At 42.6% G+C, this 21666-nt stretch overlaps 1 protein-coding gene across 1 annotated transcript in view; it reads left to right on the forward strand.

Moving 5' to 3' along the window:
* Nucleotides 1-19384, forward strand: part of CREBBP (CREB binding lysine acetyltransferase) — a gene marked incomplete at its 5' end in the record, with an annotated part of 84248 nt that extends 64864 nt beyond the window's left edge. The window contains 8 exons of the mRNA XM_085307197.1: nt 3817-3967; nt 4668-4814; nt 5257-5370; nt 5843-6008; nt 7533-7700; nt 11507-11668; nt 11940-12221; nt 14956-19384. Coding sequence (XP_085163323.1) covers nt 3817-3967; nt 4668-4814; nt 5257-5370; nt 5843-6008; nt 7533-7700; nt 11507-11668; nt 11940-12221; nt 14956-17127 — 3362 coding nt within the window. The remainder of the gene's footprint in view (nt 1-3816; nt 3968-4667; nt 4815-5256; nt 5371-5842; nt 6009-7532; nt 7701-11506; nt 11669-11939; nt 12222-14955) is intronic.
* Nucleotides 19385-21666: the final 2282 nt, after the last annotated feature.

A 21666-nucleotide genomic window follows, 5' to 3' on the forward strand; every position in this document is an offset into this window, starting at 1 on the left:
TTTAAGGAATGGCACAAGGCTACATGCACTTGGCTGGCTAAGTTTTAGACAGATTTCAGTGTAGCCTTGGAACTCCAGTAAATTACTGTGTCTCTACCCTTCAAGTAACATGTAGTGACAAGTTGTACAGCATCTCTGGTGTACTGTGATGATGCCAAAGAATAATATATTTGAAGAGCTTTTTTTTGCCTTCTGGAGTGGACTGTGGTATAAGAGCTGTCAGTCAGAATAAGTAGCCAATGGAATTACATGTGTTGATCTTTACTTTCAAGATTGTCACAAACTTGTTGAAATGTACACTGAAAAGGGTGTTAAAAGTTGCTAGGCCAAGTTGCTTCACTTCAGTAATTCTCATGCAGCGCACATTCAACATTAGAGAACATCAGCTGATAACCTCTACTCATATACAACTGAAGGCAAAAAGAGTAGGGATCAGCATTTGAAATGCAGCGTCCATGGTASGAAGTAGAAGGATAAAGTGGGTGTAGAAACCAACAGTGTGATTCAGACGTACTTTGAAAATATCCAAATAAAGGAAAATGTGAGAACTATACAACTAACACTTGCAGGTAGATTTGATTCCTCCCTTGATTTTCCTCTGAAGTTCTGAGCTTTACGTTATCATATTAAAAACTATGAGTTTGCAGGCATAAATCTTCCAATTTGTAATAAAGCAGTTGTTTTGAATTACACATAATTTTTTTGGTATGGTCATGTGTGATTGATTGTGGTTCCAGCATAATAAGAGATTTTAAAAGGGTAGTTTGGAGATAATACTTCTCATACTCTTCAAGTTACAGTAATCGGAATAGTCTCCAGAGTAGCCTGACACATGCAAGATGGTATTATTAAAAAGATTAAAATTAGTCTCATTAAAAACAGATTAAAGTTGCAAGAGAACATTAGTAAAATGATGAAATAAAAATACTGTTTTAGATAATCATTTTAAATAGATGCCTCTCCTATGTATGCTGACTTTACGGAATATATTGAATTAAATTGTCTTAAAGAACAACTGCGCAATATCTTGGAAGTGTGCAGCCTTTCTGTGACATTGCTTAAAAGGTATTTGAGTAACTAGCATGTTGTTTAAGGAAACCATTCTGTTCTTTGGGAACATGAGAAAGAAATAATAGTGTTTTGCCTTTCCCTTTACCTCCTTTTCCTTCCCTTTCCCTGCTCTTTGGCTCTTTGGTTTTCTTTTTTCCACGATGATTTCAGTCCGGCTGCCAGTTCTAACCCACAGGTGGGCTCAGCTCTGGAGAKCTGTTTCCTTTAACAGTGCTCTCTAATGGAAATAAGAGACCAGAGAAAGAAAGCCTGCTCTTGTTATCAAAAGCTTGATCTCACTACTGGCCTAAAACCAAACTGGAATAATGAGAGTTTGAATGGTTAACAAGKTTCCTTTCCCCTCTCCTCCCTCCCTGCAAAAAAACCTCGTACTTACTGAGTTGCCATCAGAATTTCTACACTCTCTCCAGTACGCTGGCATAACTGTGACAGTCAGGTTAGCACGGCCCTTGGCTGCAAGCTGTTATGGTAACGTTCATGTTTCTCATGTAAATTAAGTAAAAACTGGTTATCTTAAACACATAGCAAGTAAGTTGCATTAAAGGAATTATGCCAAATAGAACCCATAGCCCAGTGTTCAGCTGTGTTACGCTCTGAAATCAGTGGCTTTCAAAGTATTTATCTTATTGCAAAGATGTACAAATGTTACTTAACTAGTAGCTAAAGCAGAGGCGTGTTTTGTAGCCTAAAGATGCACTGACATCACCTCCAAAAAGCAGACGGATAGAAAAGTCACGTTAAGCAAAAAGTCTGACTTCCTTCCTATCTGTCTTGTAACTTGTCCAGCAACAAATACCTGACCACAACAAATGTCTGTCCACCACAGCAAAACAGCAAAACTTCTGTACTGTAGCTGCCTGAACAACCACTTACATTATTATGAGTTTGGATGCCTTTTTTCAAATTTGCATTGCAGTTTTCTTTGATACCTGAGCTGGAAAAAATGTGCAGTGTGTCCGAGAACCAAATTATAGCTGCTTCCTRAAAGAATTTGCATGCTCTAATGCATCAGAATATATAGCTTTTGCATCCATTGTGCAGGGTGCATGTAATCCTAATGCTGCTTTTCTGTATATTTTTAGATATATATAGTGTATGTATGTATTTCTGTTTGATCTTTTTCCTCATTTTTCAAGTCTTGCTGTGAGCTGTATAAGGAAGGAAGCAGATACTCTTTGGTTACCTAGCATTGGAAAGATAATAAAATGAAAACAAAACAAGATTGTAGAGTTACCTAAATTGGCTTTTTAAATATGTACCAACTCATTAGCTGAAATGGAGTTGTTTTTGTTTTTTTCTATTTGTCGTGAGAGAAACAAAACTGAGTAATTTCTCTGGAGCATATTTATGGATTCCCCTTAAATTCAGATCTTGAACCAGAGTGTTAGAATTGTTTAAGGCAATGGTATGTTTTTACTTTTGCCTTTGACCATTGTTGCTGGTTCCCAAGTAAATGATATTTTGAGTATGTGGTGCTCCTGATGATATAACCACGCAATCTCACTAGGCAAGGGGACAGGCTAGAAGGTGTAAAACAAGATTGCTGTGTTTCAGCATTTTTATGCTGAAATATGCTGAAACAGATTGCAAAATAAAATTCCAAATATACAAATCCATTAGGAAGAAAAATTTTATTTTGCRGATATGTGGCTCTTCTCCCAGTATTGGTGCCTAAAATAATTTTTAGCATCAGTATTTCACTGCAGCATTCTGTACGCAACCTCAGCAGTCAGAGGGGAGAATCAAAGCCTTGTGTCAGTAGCTAGATAAAAACTGAAAAAATGAAGTGTTGAAGAGCTGAAAATTAAATATGTTTTAGTAAAATGGCTATCTGTAGATCGCACCATCACTTTGACCCCCCCCCCAAAAATGTATATATATATATATATATAGTGGATAGGCCATAAAAGTGAAGTAGAAATATCAACTGGTTTAAAAAACAAACAAAAAAAAAAAGCCCAGTAGAATAGTCATAAATTCTTCAAATTGAAACAGTGTGCTGCTTCTGTTTTCTCAATTTAACTGAAACCTTCATCTTTATTTCTGGACTTTGTTGTGAATTTATTTGAAAACTGTCACATCCCATAGTACTACAAAAACAGGTATTCACACAAAAGTTATCTGGAAATGTAAAAGCTTGAAGAAGGAATGTGGACGATACACAGACTAGAACTTCTAAAGACCTCTGTCGCTGTGCAAGAACTGTTTAAGCTTTATGTGCAGATTACTGTAACCACTCAATCTGAAAGCTCTCTTAAAAAGAAACGAAAAAGCAATGAAATGTCCACTGAAGTCAAAAGGCTTTTCATTTCTGTTGATTTGCTTTGCTTTGCTTGAAAAGGTGTGGCACAGAGCCAGAGCTATGAAGTGATGTAATCTCTGTCAAGCGGCCAAATAGTGTTTTTGTTAGGAGAAAACATTTGCAGTGTTCATAAAATAAGCCTGCACGTTTAAAAATGCTACGTAAAGCCCTCTTTGTTAGTTCACTTACTAAGTAATTTTTCCACTATCGTGGTTTTGGTTTGCTTGTAAGGGTGTGAAAATTCAAGCCGTGGGCAAGAATATAGGTCACGTTAAAGAAAAGAAAATGTTGACTATAGAAATGAAAACACTAAATTTCCATATGGAGGTAAAACAAAAAAAGCATCTTTGCATTCTGAGAAGCAAGCTGAAAGATCTTGTGCACACTGTAACYGATCTTGAAGTTAAGAGTAATTTCTCTTGTTCTCTCCCCTTCATTTCCAGGGCTGCAGACTACTCGTTTAGGAAACCATTTGGAAGATAGAGTAAACAAGTTTTTGCGACGACAGAATCATCCTGAAGCTGGAGAGGTCTTTGTCAGAGTAGTAGCAAGTTCAGATAAGACAGTAGAAGTTAAACCAGGAATGAAATCCAGGTTAGTTTGTTTATTATCACAAAATTCAATTTTAAAAATGTTTTTACGCTCTTTTTCTGCACAAACAGAGCAAAACTGTGCCAATTTGCACAGTTAACCCCACTGCAAATTTTTGAAACTTAAGCATGAGTAAACAGGTTATGAAAAATAAAAGCAATATGCAATAAATGAGCTTGAAGGTGATTACTGGCTGTATTTTAACTGGGAGGAGCATGTTGGTTTTGGTTATGATGCTGTGACTCTATTACTAAATCTTCAGAGAGAGTCTGACCACTGTTTGGCCAGTATTACAGGAGTCATAGCTTAGTTTTGAGCAGTTGCTACAATTCCATTTCTCACTGTTCCTTCACTGTGTTGTTTTTTAACAAATACTTCCACTTTCTTAAGTTATTTTCTATTTACTTCATGATAAACGAAAAGGCTTGCAGTTTTGAGCATGGTCTTATATTCAACATTTGCCTATTCARTCACATGAACTATACAGAAACTCTTTCCTTGAGTTCTGTAGTACCTGACTTTGCACTAGCAGGATTCCCTGGTTTAATACAGCTCTGCTGCGACCGTGTTTGAATTTCTGCATAAACATTTCTAAAAAGCTAAAAATAAAGTTAAAATGAATTCTCTCCTTCTGGGAGGAGACTGGTCTATTAACTGGCTTTTGGGGATTCTGTCTGTTCCTTCCCACCACCCTTTCCTTCAGGTTTGTGGATTCGGGTGAGATGTCGGAGTCTTTCCCTTACCGTACCAAAGCTCTGTTTGCATTTGAGGAGATAGATGGAGTAGATGTGTGCTTCTTCGGCATGCATGTACAGGAGTATGGCTCAGATTGCCCCCCTCCAAATACAAGGTACTCTTTCTTTTCTGTACTGATAGCTCACATGCAGAGAGCTATATTCACTGCTATAGCTATGTTTACTTTCAAAAACAGAAGATTGGGAGATATGTTTCAATTCTGTGGCACAAATAAGTCTTACTGAATGACTGCAGATGCCTTTGACAGGAAAAACAAATTTCACAACAAAAATTTTACGATTTCTAAAAACTTTTTTTGTATTCTGTGCTTAACCAGACCTGTTAATGTATATTCTTGCTGTCTAAAAAGCAGCATTACCTAGCTTTTGCTTTTAAGAACTGTTTACACCGTATTAAGATGCTTGAATATTTGTTGAAATAATCTGCAATCAATAATTTTTTTGTTCAGTATGATTGTATATGTATGTGCTATGAAAGTCAGTTCGCAGTAGAAAAGAAAGAATGATTTTTCTGTCATTCTTCTCTCATTGCCATAGGCGTGTGTACATATCATATCTAGATAGCATTCATTTCTTCCGCCCACGTTGTCTCCGAACTGCAGTTTATCATGAAATTCTCATTGGATATTTGGAGTATGTGAAGAAACTCGGGTGAGTGAAATCTTTGTAAAGAAAAAAAAAAACTTTTTTTCTTAAATTTTTGCTTATTCAGGGTGCCAAGTAGCTTTTCACTTGAGATAGTCTCTTCCTCCTTTGCCCTGTCTTTGAAATGTGTAGAACGCAAGCCTCTTCAGTAGGGAGAGAGATGAGATTTTGTCACTAGCAGGGTTTTCTGTCTTTAGGATTCTTAAACCTTTCATTGCTTAGATTGTCWATGTATCATTCTCTCTATCAGCAGTCAAGTCTAAGCTTAAGCTTCATGATTAGATTCTGGTCTCCTTTCCGTCTGTTGTATAGATAGAGGTTATTGCCTCAACATATGTAGTAAAAAAGGACAAATAATTTTAAAAAGCCAGAGGTCTGAATTCACATCTCGGTTTGGCCGAGATAGTTTTTAAGATAGTGGACAAAATTGTAGTTGAGATTTTTTTTTTTTTTTTTTTCCCCTCTGTGTGAACTGCAGGTATGTAACAGGACACATATGGGCCTGTCCTCCAAGTGAAGGAGATGACTATATTTTTCATTGCCACCCACCTGATCAAAAAATACCCAAACCGAAGCGCTTACAGGAGTGGTATAAGAAGATGCTGGACAAGGCATTTGCTGAGAGAATCATTCATGACTACAAGGTTTGCTACTATTCACTTGAGGAACTGATTTTTACAGAGCTTTTTATTTGAAGCTAGCTACTACTGTCTCATTCCACATGATGGGGTTCCCAAAATGGGGATATGCATTCCTCTTGGGATACTTAAAGGAAAGGGGAAAGAGAAGAGCAAATGGATTATCTCTGGACATAGTAACTGTGATTAAGAGGATGATGTCCTTAGTATTAGCTTCTGCTGGTTAAGAGGGAGAGGATGCAGAATTCAGAGGGGTACAAGATGCCCTCTTCCTGTATTTGTCATTCTTAAGTGAGAAAGTAGGTAGCTTGTTACAATTTATAGAAGTTGTTCAGTTCTGGTGATTTTGGAGACTCAGAATATGGGAACTCTAGTAGTGTGAGATCAAAATACTGCTTATAAAACAGATTCATCACTTCAAGATAAAAAGGATTTTTCTTTTTTCTTCTTAATTACACGTTCCCAAGGAAGTAAGCTTAAAATGGCAAAGGTAGCATTTGCCACCCCTTATGTGTTAAAATTTGCAAGAATTTCTTAATGGTAGTGACAGTGCTGGAAAAAAATGATGTTTTGATTGTACGTGACAGTTACTAAATATGTGGAACCAGAACAGAGTGTATCGAGCCTTGTCATCTGATGTGGAGTAGCAAAGAGGATCCAGCTAGCAATTCTTTATTTCTCTCCTAATAAGAAGCTGGTTTTGAAAGAAACCTGAAGAAAACAACTGGCTAGGCTTGTTTCTGTTCCTTAAATCTGTAGCTAGATTTGAGGCACTCTAAAATAAACCCAGAACAGCTGCATAAAATAACCACTCCTTTTCATAGGCCAGTATCCACTCCGTGGTTCCCAGCCTTTCTGGATAGGCAGTCCACAGAGCTTCATCCAGCAGTCAACGAAGGCCGGAGGCTGTGTACAGTCCTGCCGCCACAACAGGACTTAATGTCCTTGCATGTAATAGCTGGCCTGTGCATTCGGCTTAATTCTTCCTGGAATTACTGGGCTTATTGCACGTATGATACACATGCATACATGTGGATAAAGTCCTCACGCGTTTTCCAGTTTGTAAGAGCAAAGGGTGGGTGAGAGATGCTTGCTATCACCAGAACGGTTTCTGCATTTGTATAGGAGCAATACAGGAAAAATGGTGTGGGTTTGATTAATTTACATAGTAACTGGGGGGGAGGGGTGGATGTGGGGGTTTTTGTTTGTTTGTTTGTTTTTTAAAAAAAATCTTTTCCAGGGGTTCCTCAGTCTCTTCTGTCATGTCAGGAGCATGAACCAGTTGCATGACAGAGGTTCGGGATCAGCAACTGCATTTCAAAGATGGGCCTGGGAGTGGGCTGTTGCCCATATTGCCAGGCTGATTCTTTGAACTGCGCCCGGTGAAAAGGCCTGCTGGGGGTCGGCCGGGAGCTATAAGCGAGACACAGCTGCTCAAGACAGTACTGGATCTTAAAACAGTGCATGCATGTCTGGTTCTTCTCTAAACGGTCTTCATTTATTCTTGGTATTGTGTGATGCACTTAACAGGACATCTTCAAACAAGCAACTGAGGACAGGCTGACAAGTGCCAAGGAGTTGCCTTACTTTGAGGGTGATTTCTGGCCCAATGTGCTAGAAGAAAGCATTAAAGAGTTGGAACAGGAAGAGGAAGAAAGGAAAAAGGAGGAAAGTACTGCAGCTAGTGAAACAACAGAGGTGAGTTAACTTCACATGCTGTATTTGTTTCTGGTCACAAAGCTATCAGTTAAAGCTTCTAGTGAATTAGAGAGTTCATATCCAATAAAGTGGAAAAGCAGTTCATCCATGTCCGACGTTAAATCAAGGTTTCCATGTAACTGCATTACTGATATCCCATTTCCCTCCCCCCCCCCAAGATAACAAGTATACTGATGGCTTGGGTTTGGGGGATGGGGTTTTTTGTTCTTTGTTTTTGGGGGGGTTATTTACAAGATAGGAAGTCAGCTATGTTGTTTCAGCATCTCTGCTCTCAGAGAAATGTGTTAAGCTACTGTTGGATTGCATCGTGACTGCTACGTTTGCTTGCAGTTGTTTGGCTGAGCTTCTGGTTCACACCTTTCCAAACCACCTTCCATATTTGTGCTTCAAAAGGTGCTGTGTTTTTCAAAGCTGAATTAAATTGTGTCATTATTTAGCAAAGGATCAATTGGATCAATTGCTGTGGTAGAGGACTGAATTGTAAACTTCCCATCAGTGTGAACTGTTGATCCTGATGGTGGTATTCCTTCACAAGCCCTCTTTTGTCTATAAATAGAACAAACTTCTCTCTCAGGCTCCTGGCCAGAATTTCGTTAGTTGTTTACATTTCTGCATCTTGTCAGCAAGAGGATCAGAAAAGAAATGGTTTTAGTGCTTTTGTACTGTCCCTTTTATTTGTGATTTGCAGAAGGATATTTTGGGAATTAATTTAGTATGAAAATCCAAAGCCTGGCAGAATGAGAAGGAACCAAAAGCATCACCTGGGAAGGAATTGCATTCAGCTTAGATGCCCTGTCAGTTTGCATATAGTATATATTGCATGTGGTTGAGCGGAGCAATAGACCTTAATACATTGATTTCATTATGTCGGAAAGTGTCTTTTACTAAACCCTAGCAGCTTCCCTAAGCTGATACAGTTTACTGCCGTTTTTTTTACAGAACCATAAAGTTAATAGCTTTCACTTTTTTCCTTCTGAATGTGATTTTAATTTTGAAATATTTCAACAAATCTAACAGTATAAAAATAGCAGGAAAGCAAAGCTTTGAAGTTGTGGTTCTTGTTTTGGTAACAGTGTCATTTGCTTTGAATCCAAGCATGCCCTTTCAGAGAATGTGCCAGTGTAAAGCCTCATCAAAGTGGGGAAAAGTGTGTTCTTAAAAAGCCTAAACCAGCTAACTGCTACGTTCATACAAGATGTCTGTGTACAGTGAGAAGATGCAGCCATGACTTTAAACATCCATTCCTGAAGTTCTTAGTGCTAAAGTTTGCACGTGTGAAGAGAGAGCTTTTTAAAAGCCAAGCGCAGCTGGACAGCGGCGAGTGCCCGAGGCTGCAGGCGTCCTGACAATACGATGGAGAAGCATAGCTTGGTTGTCGCCTCTGAAACCATGTCCTGTGGAAGGAAACGCACAAACAGAGTCAAAATAGAGAGGAAAAAGTGAAAGYCTTGTTAGGGAGCAGAGACGACGGTAGCTGCCTGCAGCAGATCACCGTATAGCTCACGTTTCTCTGCCGCGTCTGCAGRCTTCCCAAGGAAGGTCACTACACACACAAGAGATAGAAGCGTGTGTTTACCTTAGTCTAGAGATGATGGTGTATACTATGAAATTCAGTCCTTAACTGTATTGGGAGACTTGAGGGGTAGGGGTTATGGATGTCAGTGAAGAGCAATGAGAAGAAGCTAAAAGGTAAAATCACCTTAAACTTGGGCAAATTTCCCACTGGCTGCCCACCTCCATGATTAGGAGATGCTGTGGTTAGCTATTTTTGCATTGTTCTTCTCTTTCTACTCACCTGTCCCAAGGTGTCACTGAAGAAAAAAATAATAATAAAAGTAATTTGTTAATAATGTCTTTTTGTGGCTGGTTTCTAATGTGTTGTTTAGTAGCGTTTGGTCCAGCCTCAAATACCCTGTGTGTTAGTGTGGTGGCAAAACAGCAACAAGCACCTTTCCCTGAACTGTAAAGTTTACTGAGCTCCACATAAATGCAGGTGAAATTAGTTTGTGTTGATCATTGCCATCAGCTGCTGAAAGTGCTAAATCTCCTCCTGGAAAGGTGGAAAATTCAGTCAAAAATGTGCTGCTATTACTGGTGAGAAGAAACTCTAAAGACTTTAGTCTGAGATCTAAAGAGAGGTGATGATAATATTCAAAAGTTCTTGAGCAAGGTAGTGAAGGGACAAGACGTTCATAGGAACCATGCTGTTGACATCGCTGGCGAACCTGGCTGAATCTGCTAAACAGCCAAGAATTGAAAAAATAGAAAAATCAAATTCACAACTTCTTGAGATGTTTTAGACTAGCTTTGCATGGTTGACCAAATGTAAACACGTTAAAGATGGAGCAGAAGGAAAACTGATTGAAACTTAGCTGACAGGATAATTCTGCTCTTTCTTGCTTGACAGTTAAATTTTAAAATCTCTGTTGGTACTCAGAATGCACACACGAAGGAGACCAGACCATTTTGTTGCCGTCAGTGCAACAAAATATTTTGGAGGAAAAAAAGTCATTTACTTGACTTTGTCAAACTCAATTCTGTCAGTTTGTCAATTCAATTCTGAATATGTTTAAATGACTTTAGAGCTCAATTTGGCATCCTGTGAAGTAGTGTAATTTTATTTCCGAGCAGCTTTGGTCAAAACATCAATAAAACTAGTCGCTGAAAAAGCGGAGTTGGAAAGAGAATTCATACCTAGGCCTCATTAGTGGGGTGGAGAGGTGACAATGAGGCATATGGTCTACTTGGGRGATGGCTTTCTTCAGTTGGAATATTTTTGTTTTGTGTTTGAATAAATATGCTTACAAATAAAACCTGTTTTTTGCCAGTATGTAGTGCTCATGAAACTTTCTTACATATATCGAGCATTTCAGTAGCTTATTTTTACGTTGTGAAAATCAACATTCTAGCAGTCGGAGGGGATTTTTGTTGGGTGGAGATCTCCCTGCTTGAGGGCAGGGGAGGGATTTTTTTTTTTTTTTTTTTTTTTTTTTAACTTTCAAGGGCGTTTGAAATCTGAAAGTTATTTTTTGTTTCCGTGGATCATCTAAATAGCATCATCTGACTTGAAAGACATGCTTTCTGATTCTTTCTATTCATTACTATAATGTCTCCTTTATAGTCAGACATGTAAATCCCAATTGATGGACTTCTGAGCAAATTTTTACCTCACTCACCTTTAGCATTCAGTATGTAGTCACTGTCATCTGTGTTTTTGTAGCTTATGAGACGAAAAAAAAAAATGTGTATGAGTCGCATATGCAGTGGCCAGTCTTTAGGATGGGGAATAGTGTGTTTTGTTAGTCTAAAATCCTGCGTGTTTTTATCTGTGCACCCTAAGAAATTTGTTCAGTTTCAAAAATACCAAATCAGAGCTCAGGCAGGTACATGAAAGCTCTGCAAAATACTACTCTTCTAGAATTTTTAGAAGTCCATTTTAATTTTAACTTTCTTTCTCATCAGATGATATATATTAAATTTTGTAAACTAAGCAGCAGAATCTGAAGACAATTTTTCAGAAGGAAAAAAAAAAGTATTAAGATACAAGTCATTGAATGTGTATGCATAATGAATATTATTTTTAAACAGTATTTGAAATTGCTTGTCTCCCAGTTTGGCTTTTGATTTCTCCTGGAAGATAGGATATATTTAACACAGTGTAGCAGACTTGCAGGCATCRGAACAAAGTCCGATTATTGACCGCAAAGTGTTTCATTTTCAGTTAGAGTGGATGGGAGAGAGTGAGCTCTATGTAACTTAACATCTTTCCAATGCATTTATTGCAGGGAAGCCAGGGTGACAGCAAAAATGCCAAGAAAAAGAACAACAAAAAAACCAACAAGAATAAGAGCAGCATCAGCAGAGCTAACAAGAAGAAACCCAGCATGCCAAATGTGTCCAATGATCTGTCTCAGAAGCTCTATGCCACTATGGAGAAGCATAAAGAGGTACTGTCAGAATATGCTGCAGAAAGATTTTATTTCTGTAAAATGAAGCATGATCATAGTCAGAACAGAAAAATCAGGATTAAAGCTTGTGATTGCTCTAGATTTTTCTGTTGTGTAATGACATATTGACAGAGATTACCCTAAACTACCTTAATTAGATAACATCTGTGGTGTACCATTTCTGCAATAGAACGTAAGCTTTTGCTGCAAGATTTTCTAACCTAGTTGTTTGGGGTTCTCCCCCACCCCCACCCTCTCTTTTTGTCTTCAGGTCTTTTTTGTGATTCATTTACATGCTGGACCTGTAATAAACACTCTGCCTCCCATCGTGGACCCAGATCCATTACTTAGCTGTGATTTGATGGATGGGCGAGATGCCTTTCTCACCTTAGCCAGAGACAAGCACTGGGAATTCTCCTCACTACGCCGATCCAAGTGGTCCACGCTGTGCATGCTTGTAGAACTACATACGCAAGGGCAGGATCGCTTTGTTTATACGTGCAATGAGTGCAAACATCATGTGGAAACAAGGTGGCATTGCACTGTCTGTGAGGTATGTTGCATATATCATCTGAGGGTGTTTTTCTTCACAGTAGCCATGCTCTCTTGCCCTCCCAGCAAAGCTTGATTTTTCTGGATATTGTCTAAAGTTCTCCAAATTATGCACTTTCTGATATAAGGGCTACTAAGCATAGAGAAGCTAGCTGATGCAATGGAGCTCCTTTTCTAGAATAAATGCTTTTAGTTAATACACATGGAAAGGTGCTGTACTCTGGAATGGCCACTGCTGCGCCATTTATTTCTCTATGGCTGTGTCAGGTAGCTCCTCTGCACAGACAAAGCTTTTAGCTTCATATTAAAGAATTTTAGGACTGAATGGTAGGGCGTCACTGTGCCACAGAGTAACTGTAGGAAGTAGAATGAATTCTTTGGGCACCAGCTAATCCACATTAAACATGTATCCATGAGAGAAATTAGCATACCTTTGTGCAAGGCAGCTTTCGCTCCACTTTCTATGTGGCACTTCTTGTAATGAGTGCAGCCACGCATGTGTCCTGGCTGCAGCGAAGCTGGGGGAGGAGGCTACCACAGTTCATCACTCTCTCTTCTGCCCAACATTAGAGGTTGCTTGCCCTTCAGATCTGCCCAAATAATTGCTTCCTAACCTGACTCAGTGCTTTAATGTCTGGTCCTTTTAAGGCATAGATCACTTCGAACTATGTTAGAGAACAATTACCCAAGCAGTTACACAGGTGGGCTTGAGGAGCCATAGCCTCTAAAGGGCTTGTGATGACTTCTGGCTGTAGCTGAACCAGAAAAATTGTTGCATGAGAGCAGCATAGTCTCTACACTGGAAGTTAGTGCAGGGTTTGTGGTGGAGGAGCTTTAAATAATCCGTCTGAGGAAGGCATTGAGCAGGGCTTCTTGAGGCAAGACTTCAAGAAACAGATCTACACACTGGGAGAATTGAGCAGTGGAAGGAAATACGGCCTTTAGGTTTCTTTTGGGTACTTCTGTGTAATCGAGTGACCTTTCTCTAGCAAGAAAGCACAGGGCAGTGAAAACATAGGCATTTGAGCTGAGCAAGTTTCAGATAAGTGTCTGTCTTAACATGAAACTTTATTTAAAGGTTGTTTTAGAGATAAAAAGTAAATTCAGGGTAGCAATTAGTAGTCAGTAATTATACTAAGAACGGTCGAGTGAAGAGCAAACTCCTGATGTATAAGCTCTTAGGGTAGGTTTGTCTAACTATTATCTCTGAGCTAGATTTAGTTCACTACTGTGAGTATAGTTAGATGCAGTCAAATAGAGCTTGGAGGAGTTCCACGGAGGGGTCCCCTCCATCTCTCTGCCACAAGGAAGGTCACTTAACACCTAAACCCTTAGTGACAGGTGCCTGACTTTTTCTAAAAGAACTCTGATGGCTACATGTCCTCTTCAGTAATCTTATTTGGTGCATAACTTTTGAGATTAGATTTTAAGAAAATACTAAGCTGCAGGCAGGTTTTTAGGACAGGATGCATTGTCACAATGAAAGTGGTAAAACAAGCCTCAGTCCTGGGAGAGGACTCATAATGTTGATGTGTCTGGGAATTTTATCAGACCAGGCCCTGGCCATCTTTACAAACAACTCGTTGGAGCTTTGCTTGGTATGCAGTTGAAGGAAAAAAGCAAATTATTCAGAGATTGTGCTGTACCAAACTGAAGCGTTTGAGAAAGCTTCATTGGTAGGCCCTGTGTGTGCACATGCTAATTCATAAGTCCAGACAGCCACTGCCCAGGTTTTGTGAAGGGAAACGGGTTCAGCCTCTCTTCTCTTCCCTTTCTACAGCTGCAGTCAAAGATCTTAAAAACCTTTATGTCTCCTCTGTCTCCTCCATATCCTGTACCACTGGCTTCTCTCTGTGCTGTGGTGCTCAGTTGTGTGCCCTTAGTTCATGGTGTCAGACTGTACCAGTGCCACAGAAAACCTGCTCGTTGTATTGGCTTTAGTCAGCTCCAGTTATGCACAGTGGACTGGAGTGGTTCCAGGTACCCTTCTCTTGTCACTTATCCTCACACCACACAGTGATTTTGGGGTTGTCTCATTACAAAGTGAGTTGATCCAGGTCAAAAAATAGTCTTGTTAAAAGAAGTACCCCAGACAAAGGGGTCTGTGGAGTGCAGTCTTGGAGGAGATGAAGCGTGGGTGAATTGAGAGGAGAATTTGAGTGTCGTTATGCCTGTGCGTGGAACTCTTGCCACTTGCACCAATACTCTTGTATTGAAATCTCTGATCCTTGAACAATAAGTTTGTCTTTGCTACTTCATCAACAAATTCGCTGTCTTTTGAGTCAACTTAAGTTTCCAGTCAGAGGTTTTTGGTCCTGCTTGTGTAGGTACCTTAGTTGACAGAGAAGTAAGAAGTTCCCCAATGTAAATGAAGGCTCAGTTACAGCCCTGATTTGCACTGTTACCCACAGTAGTCAAGAGCAAGTCATGGTTTCAGGCTTGCTTTGCTGCTGCAGCTGGTGAGCTTTCTGCCCTCATCTGCCCAACACTACCTGCCCCGCAGGTCCTCCCATCCCACTTCTCTACATCAATATACCAGGTGTAAATTGAAACTGTCAGCTCTTCATTAGGCAGAGCTGTTGTTTTGCTTTTGTTCTGCTGTATGTTTATACCCACCGCAACCCAAAGCAAGCTTCTGCCTTGAGTTGCACACTCGGCATCACTTACTCTTGAGTTCTTTTACTGATAGAGTTAATACTCTAGACCACTGARCTCTGGACTTTCTTTACTTTCAGGACTACGACCTCTGCATTAACTGCTACAACACTAAGAGCCATGACCACAAGATGGTTAAGTGGGGCCTGGGTCTGGATGATGAGAGCAACAGCCAAGGAGAGCAGCAATCAAAGAGCCCCCAGGAGTCACGTCGACTGAGCATCCAGCGCTGCATTCAGTCCCTTGTCCATGCCTGTCAGTGCCGCAATGCAAACTGCTCTTTGCCATCCTGCCAGAAGATGAAACGGGTTGTCCAGCACACCAAGGGCTGCAAGCGCAAGACCAATGGTGGCTGTCCAGTGTGCAAACAGCTCATAGCTCTTTGCTGCTACCATGCCAAACACTGCCAAGAGAACAAATGCCCTGTGCCATTCTGTCTCAATATTAAACACAAGCTTCGACAGCAGCAGATCCAGCATCGCCTGCAGCAGGCGCAGCTCATGCGCAGAAGGATGGCTACCATGAACACCCGAAACGTGCCTCAGCAAAGTTTGCCTTCTCCTACCTCAGCAACGCCTGGTACCCCTACACAGCAGCCAAGTACACCGCAAACACCACAGCCTCCTCCCCAGCCTCAGCCTTCCCCTGTAAGTATGTCACCAGCTGGCTTTCCCAGTGTGTCAAGAACTCAGCCCCCTACTACTGTTTCAACAGGAAAACCTGCAAACCCGGTTGCAGCGCCTCCGCCTCCGGCTCAGCCTCCACCGGCCGCAGTGGAAGCRGCTCGGCAGATCGAGAGAGAAGCTGCCCAGCAACAGCAGCAACTCTACAGGGTCAACAACATTAACAATGGTTTGCCTCCTGGTCGCCCAGGACTAGTAAACCCGACGGTGGGTTCAGTGAACCAGATGCAGCAAGTTAGCATGAATGTACCYCGGTCTAACCCTGTAAGCGGGCCAGTGATGTCCAACATGCAGCCYGGACAGTGGCAGTCGCCTCCAATGCCACAGCAGCAACCGATGCAGCCAGGGATGGCAAGACCAGTTATGCCAATGGCAACACCGCAAGCAGTGGCTGGGCCAAGGATGCCAGGTGTGCAACAGCCRCCCCGGAGCATCCCTCCGAACGCGCTTCAGGACTTACTGAGGACCTTGAAATCACCAAGTTCTCCACAGCAGCAACAGCAGGTTCTTAACATCCTTAAATCCAACCCTCAGCTTATGGCAGCTTTTATAAAGCAAAGAACAGCCAAATACGTGGCTAACCAGCCTGGGATGCAGCCACAAGCAGGCATACAGCCCCAGCCTGGGATGCAGCAGCCGCAGGCTGGCATGCAACAGCCGGGCATGCACACTCAACCAGGACTGCAGAACATGAATGCAATGCAAGCAGGAGTGCAGAGACCGAGTGTTCCTCCCCAGCAGCAAGGRATAGGAGGTATGAATCCCCAGGGACAAGCGATAAACATTATGAACCCTGGCCACAACCCTAGCATGGCAAACATGAGTCCGCAGTACCGAGAAATCCTGAGGAGGCAATTACTGCAGCAGCAGCAACAGCAGCAGCAGCAGCAGCAAGGAGGGGCTGGCATGGCAGGAGGGATGGCAGGACATAACCAGTTCCAGCAGCCTCAAGGACCAGGAGGTTACCCTCAAGCCATGCAACAGCAACGGATGCAACAGCATTTATCRATACAGGGGGGGTCCATGGGACAGATGGCTCAGATGGGACAGCTGAACCAGATGGGCCAACCTGGCATGGGGGCAGACGGCACTCCCAACATCCAGCAAGCACTGCAGCAGAGGATCTTGCAACAGCAACAGATGAAACAGCAAATAGGGTCCCCAGGCCAGCCTAATCCCATGAGCCCACAGCAGCACATGCTCTCAGGACAACCGCAGGCATCTCATCTCCCTGGCCAGCAGATCGCCACCTCCCTCAGCAACCAGGTGCGCTCCCCAGCACCCGTTCAGTCTCCCCGTCCCCAGTCCCAGCCACCACATTCCAGCCCATCACCAAGGATACAGCCCCAACCGTCACCTCATCATGTCTCTCCCCAGACTGGTTCCCCCCACCCAGGACTCGCAGTCACTATGGCTAGCTCCATGGATCAGGGACACTTGGGCAACCCAGAACAGAGTGCAATGCTTCCACAACTAAACACCCCAAACAGGAGTGCGTTGTCTAACGAATTGTCTCTGGTCGGTGATACCACCGGAGACACATTAGAAAAATTTGTGGAGGGTTTGTAGCATTATGGGAGCATCGCTTTTTTCCTTTCATGTTCTTGGACATTTTGTACTGAAAATTCAGACATCTGGGTTGTTTTGAATCCTAGATGGAACTGCTGCTTCCTACACGTGGAAGAATGAATTGCTGTTTAAAGAAAAAAAACAATACAAAGAATATATTTTTTTGTTAAAGCCAGGCGGTTAAAATATCTGGTCTCTTTTGTGGGTTTTTTTGGTTTTTATTTTTTTGTTGCTGTTGACTCATACCTTTTTTTTAATGGGGAAAACAAGTTCATTATATTCATATTTTTTATTTGTATTTTCAAGACTTTAAACATTTGCGTTTAAAAGAAGAAAAAATAATATTCAGAAACTGTTTCCTGAAATAATGCAACATTATAATGTATCCCGGTAACTTTGACACGTTGCGGGAAGATTTTTTTTCTATAGTGAACTCTGCAGGCGTTTGAAGTATTACCCCTGGAAAGATAGGAATTGACTCTTGCACACAAAAACACACATTGGCCAATGCCAAAATCCTTGTCTTGCAGATGTAGAAATTGTTGCTTTGTTTCTCTGATAAAACTGGTTTTAGATGAAAATAGGGATGATCACTCTTAGACCGTGCTGATTCGAATAGAGAAGAAGCATTCTTTTCTTTCTTTCTTCTATGTGAAACTTGAAATGAGGAAAAGCAATTCTAGTGTAAATCATGCAAGCGCTATAATTACTATAAATAAGAAAATCCAAGAAGATTCAATCACTGTATAGAATGGTAAAAAACAAAAAAAACTCATTTCTTACTTATAATATCATATTGTTAAATAAACTGTGTGCAACAGACAAAAAGGGTGGTCCTTCTTGAATTCATGTACATGGTATTAACACTTAGTGTTTGGGTTTTTTGTTATGAAAATGCTGTTTTCAACATTGTATTTGGACTATGCATGTCTTTTTTCCATTGTATATAAAGTATTGCTTAAAATTGATATAAATTACTGAAGTTTTTAACATGTATTCTGTTCTTTAAAATCCATGTAAGAATGTTTAAGGTTTTTATTTATTTATATATTTTTTGATCATGTTCTTTGTAAGACATGGCTATGGATATTCACTCATTACACAGAGCAGCCAGAGGCATTGATAGCAGTGGCACGATACATGGAGTATTGTAGGTAGCATGTCTGTTTTACAACACCCTTTAGTGATTGTTTCCTGTTCGGGGAGGGAGAGGAGAGGGGAATGGTTCCCATAGGCTTAATACTTACAGGTGTTCATCCGTAAGGGTTAACTGGAATAAATTATTACTAGCCGTTGCTTTTTAAAAACTGCATTAATTTAGAGAAGGATCACCAATGAAAGGAAAAATAGAAAGTGCTGAGTTAATTTTAGGCTAATTTATTTAGTCTACAGTAAAATATGAACCTATTGACTTTAACACTATTTTTCTGCTGTTAACTCTGAGTCTAGATTTGAGGGTTTTCTGTGGAATAAAAAATAACAAATCATGTACATGTTCCCTTTAATATCCTGTCACCATGCCCTCATGTTCCTGGGATACCTGCCCCCTCCCTCCTCCCAATGAATTACTCGCTCGGAGTTAAAATCCAGGGAAACTTTCCYCACGTAGGTGTGAGTTAAAACCACRGCTAGCCTCAAATTCCATCGCTCCAACCGGAGGCTTCTCCATTACATGCAGCTCGGATGGGATTTGCCACAAATCCAGCAGCGCAGCCCAGCCGGCAGCCCGCTGTCGCTCCGGCCGGGAACGCCGGGCACACTTGGCTTTTTACGTGAAGTTAGCGCTTCCTCCAGCGTTACGTTTGTATTGCACGGCGTTGGGGGAGGATGGGGGAGAAGAGCGGAGGATTGATCTTGTGAAAGGAGACGTTTTAGCTCCATACTGTGAAAAGCGTAGTGCGCCATGGCGCTACTTTAGTCTTTTTAACTGCTGAGGGTCTCTGCTTAAACTTTTCTTGCAAACCTTAACTATTGTACTTTTTTCACCACCACTGGATTCATCTGCCCACGCAATTGTCTTCAGCAATTCAAGATGTCAAAATTTTGGGCTGGGGTGAAGTCAGTGAACACTAACCCAAAGCTTGTCCAAAAGAAATTGCTGTTTAAAAAAAAAAAAAAAAAAAAGATGGAAAGCCCTGATGCTGTGTCTCATGCTGTGTACTTAAAAGAGGAAAAATACTATATTTGTGATCAAAAAGAGGAAACTTGAAATGTGCTGGTGTTTCTAATAAAAGCTGGTAAAACTGCTTGGATTGAAGGATGGTTCCAATTGGCTGGTGCCCAGTAGGATCAGCAAAGCCTGACACCCGAGGTTAAGATAACTGCACTCAGTCTTCCTAAGACATATAAATCATGTCCGTTTTTTAAATGTTGGCGCTGCTTCTGAACCTGAATGAGCCGAGCCTCGTCCGGAGCACGGCGAGGCTGCGCAGCTCTCGTGTTGCAACGCGCTCGGCTTCCACCTCTTGGGGAAGAGGGGAGAAGAGCCCCCGTGGGAAGCACACGTTGGCGTTCTTCTAGGCGCAGCTTAGTTCGGAAATGCGTTGGGAGCGCAGAGCAAGGAATAGGTTGAGCTCTGATGATGTCCATTTGCTGGAGCAAATGTTTTAGACAGGAGTAGGTGTTTTACCAGGGAGAAAAGTGAAGTGCAAAGATGAACGTGCACTGGAGATCGGCGTAGGATCTTGATCACTGGAGGTGGTGCCTTAAGACCTTTCCTCCCTATTGTGAACAAGTAACTGAATTTTGCAGGCAAAGAAGGTGCTTGAATCTGAAYGCTGAGCTGCAGCAACTTGCTTTTCTGCTGTTCTTTGTCTTCAGCTCTCTATCATGCTCTGCTTTCTGCTACCTACTCTGCTGCCTTGTTAATCGCAGYGGCAGGCTGCGAGTGCTTTTCTTGCTGCAGATGCACTGGCTGAGGTTAATGCTGTTGGTTGCTTGTCTCTGTCCCACCAAGCAGAGATCTGGTGCTGCTCCCTATTCTTTTGCCTGAGTGCTGTAGACTGAAGGAGTTAAAGCCTGACCGCAGCARTGGGTCAGAGGAAGAAAAGCCTTCCAGCAGGAGCTGCAGGCTGGGCACAGTAACCCATCAGTTGCTATATTTGAAGCCAGCAGTGGGTACGTGTCCACAGCCATAGCACTGTGCTCGTTCTTAAGACTTGGCCTCAATACACAGCAACAAATGAAAGCATTTCATAGCTTACGAGGTCACTTAGGCCAGGCTGGGGACATGCTTCCTCCATGGCGCTTCTTCCAGAACAGATCACGACTGACRGTTCTCTCAATGCTCTGAAGATGTAGCAACCTTTGTACAACGCTGCTAGCTGGGGGGGAACGCTGCACAGTGGACAGGTTCCTGCGGACGGGCTGTCGGTGTTTCCTCTCTGCAGATGGGAAGTTTAAATTGGGAACGGAGCGAGCTCCACCGGCCCCTGTGTGCTGCCGGGAACAGCGCTGGAAGACGGTCGGTGCCAACCAGGGGACAGTCACGAAGAGTCCGGACAGAGCGGAGGATCTGCACGAGCCTGCAGTGCACCAGCCTTCCCCGCAGGCTCGGCAGATAGAGGGTCAAAGCGGACCGGGGCAGGAGGGGCATTTGGGCCGTTGCAGCAACAGGCACGAGGGCTGCAGTGTGGTGGAGGCGCAGGGCAAAGCCCAGGAAGGCTCTGGGGTTACCTGGCGGCAGTAACCAACACGGCAGTAGGAGGGAAGAGCCTGAACAGGCTCAGGGGTTGTTCTGGTTCTGGCTGCAGCCCAGGAATCTACAGCAGGGACTGGTTTCTTCCAGTAGCCTCGCGCGAGGTTTCTTGCACCTCGCATCCAGCATAGCGCAAAATCCATCACGTGCAAGCGTTTCTTAGGTGAGAACCAGAGAGACAACACGTGGATCAGCGTAGCCCCAAAGATAACGGTTGCGAGCGCGAGTGAATTGCTGGTGCAGCTTTTCCAGCGAGCTCCTCCGAGCCCAGGGATGGCGGAAGTTGCCCGTTAGGTGCTCGCTGCRCCTTCCCGGCAGGCCCTCGTCCCCCCAGCTGAAACGAGACCTGCTGGACCTTATTTTGAGCTGTGCCGCTCGCTGGGGCCAGGCAGAGCCGTTTGTTTCCTCTGGAAACCGGGAACCAAGCTATTAAGCGACTTGGGGCCGGGAGCCCGGCGGAGGCGTGGGGATACCTTGGGGGTGTCCGTGGGGGCAGAGGCAGGATTTGCCACCACCTAAACTTAAGAGGGTTTCAAAGCTGTGGCTACTTCTCGTTGCTAACAAGTTCTTAGAGTGGAAGAAACCCCGAGGGGATTCTAAGCGCCGGGCTGGGAAAGGTCGGGTAGCAGCGTGTCAGCTCTTCCTCTGGGTTAAGAGTAATTTTTTTGGAAGGGGAAGAAAAGTAAGTTTTGTTCACCGCCGCCCTTGCAGGAAGGAGCCCCGAAAGGGCGGTGCGGACGGGCCCCCGGCGCGCTCGAGATCGCCCTTCCAGGACGGGGCAGCGTGAGCCGGTGCCGCCGGAGCGGGGGGGCTCCGGCGGAGCGGCCCTGCCTGCGCCCCGC

The sequence above is a fragment of the Rhea americana genome, unplaced genomic scaffold, assembly GCF_003343005.1.
Source record: "Rhea americana isolate MKP2758 unplaced genomic scaffold, rheAme1 scaffold_255, whole genome shotgun sequence".
In the NCBI taxonomy this organism is placed as follows: Eukaryota; Metazoa; Chordata; class Aves; order Rheiformes; family Rheidae; genus Rhea; species Rhea americana.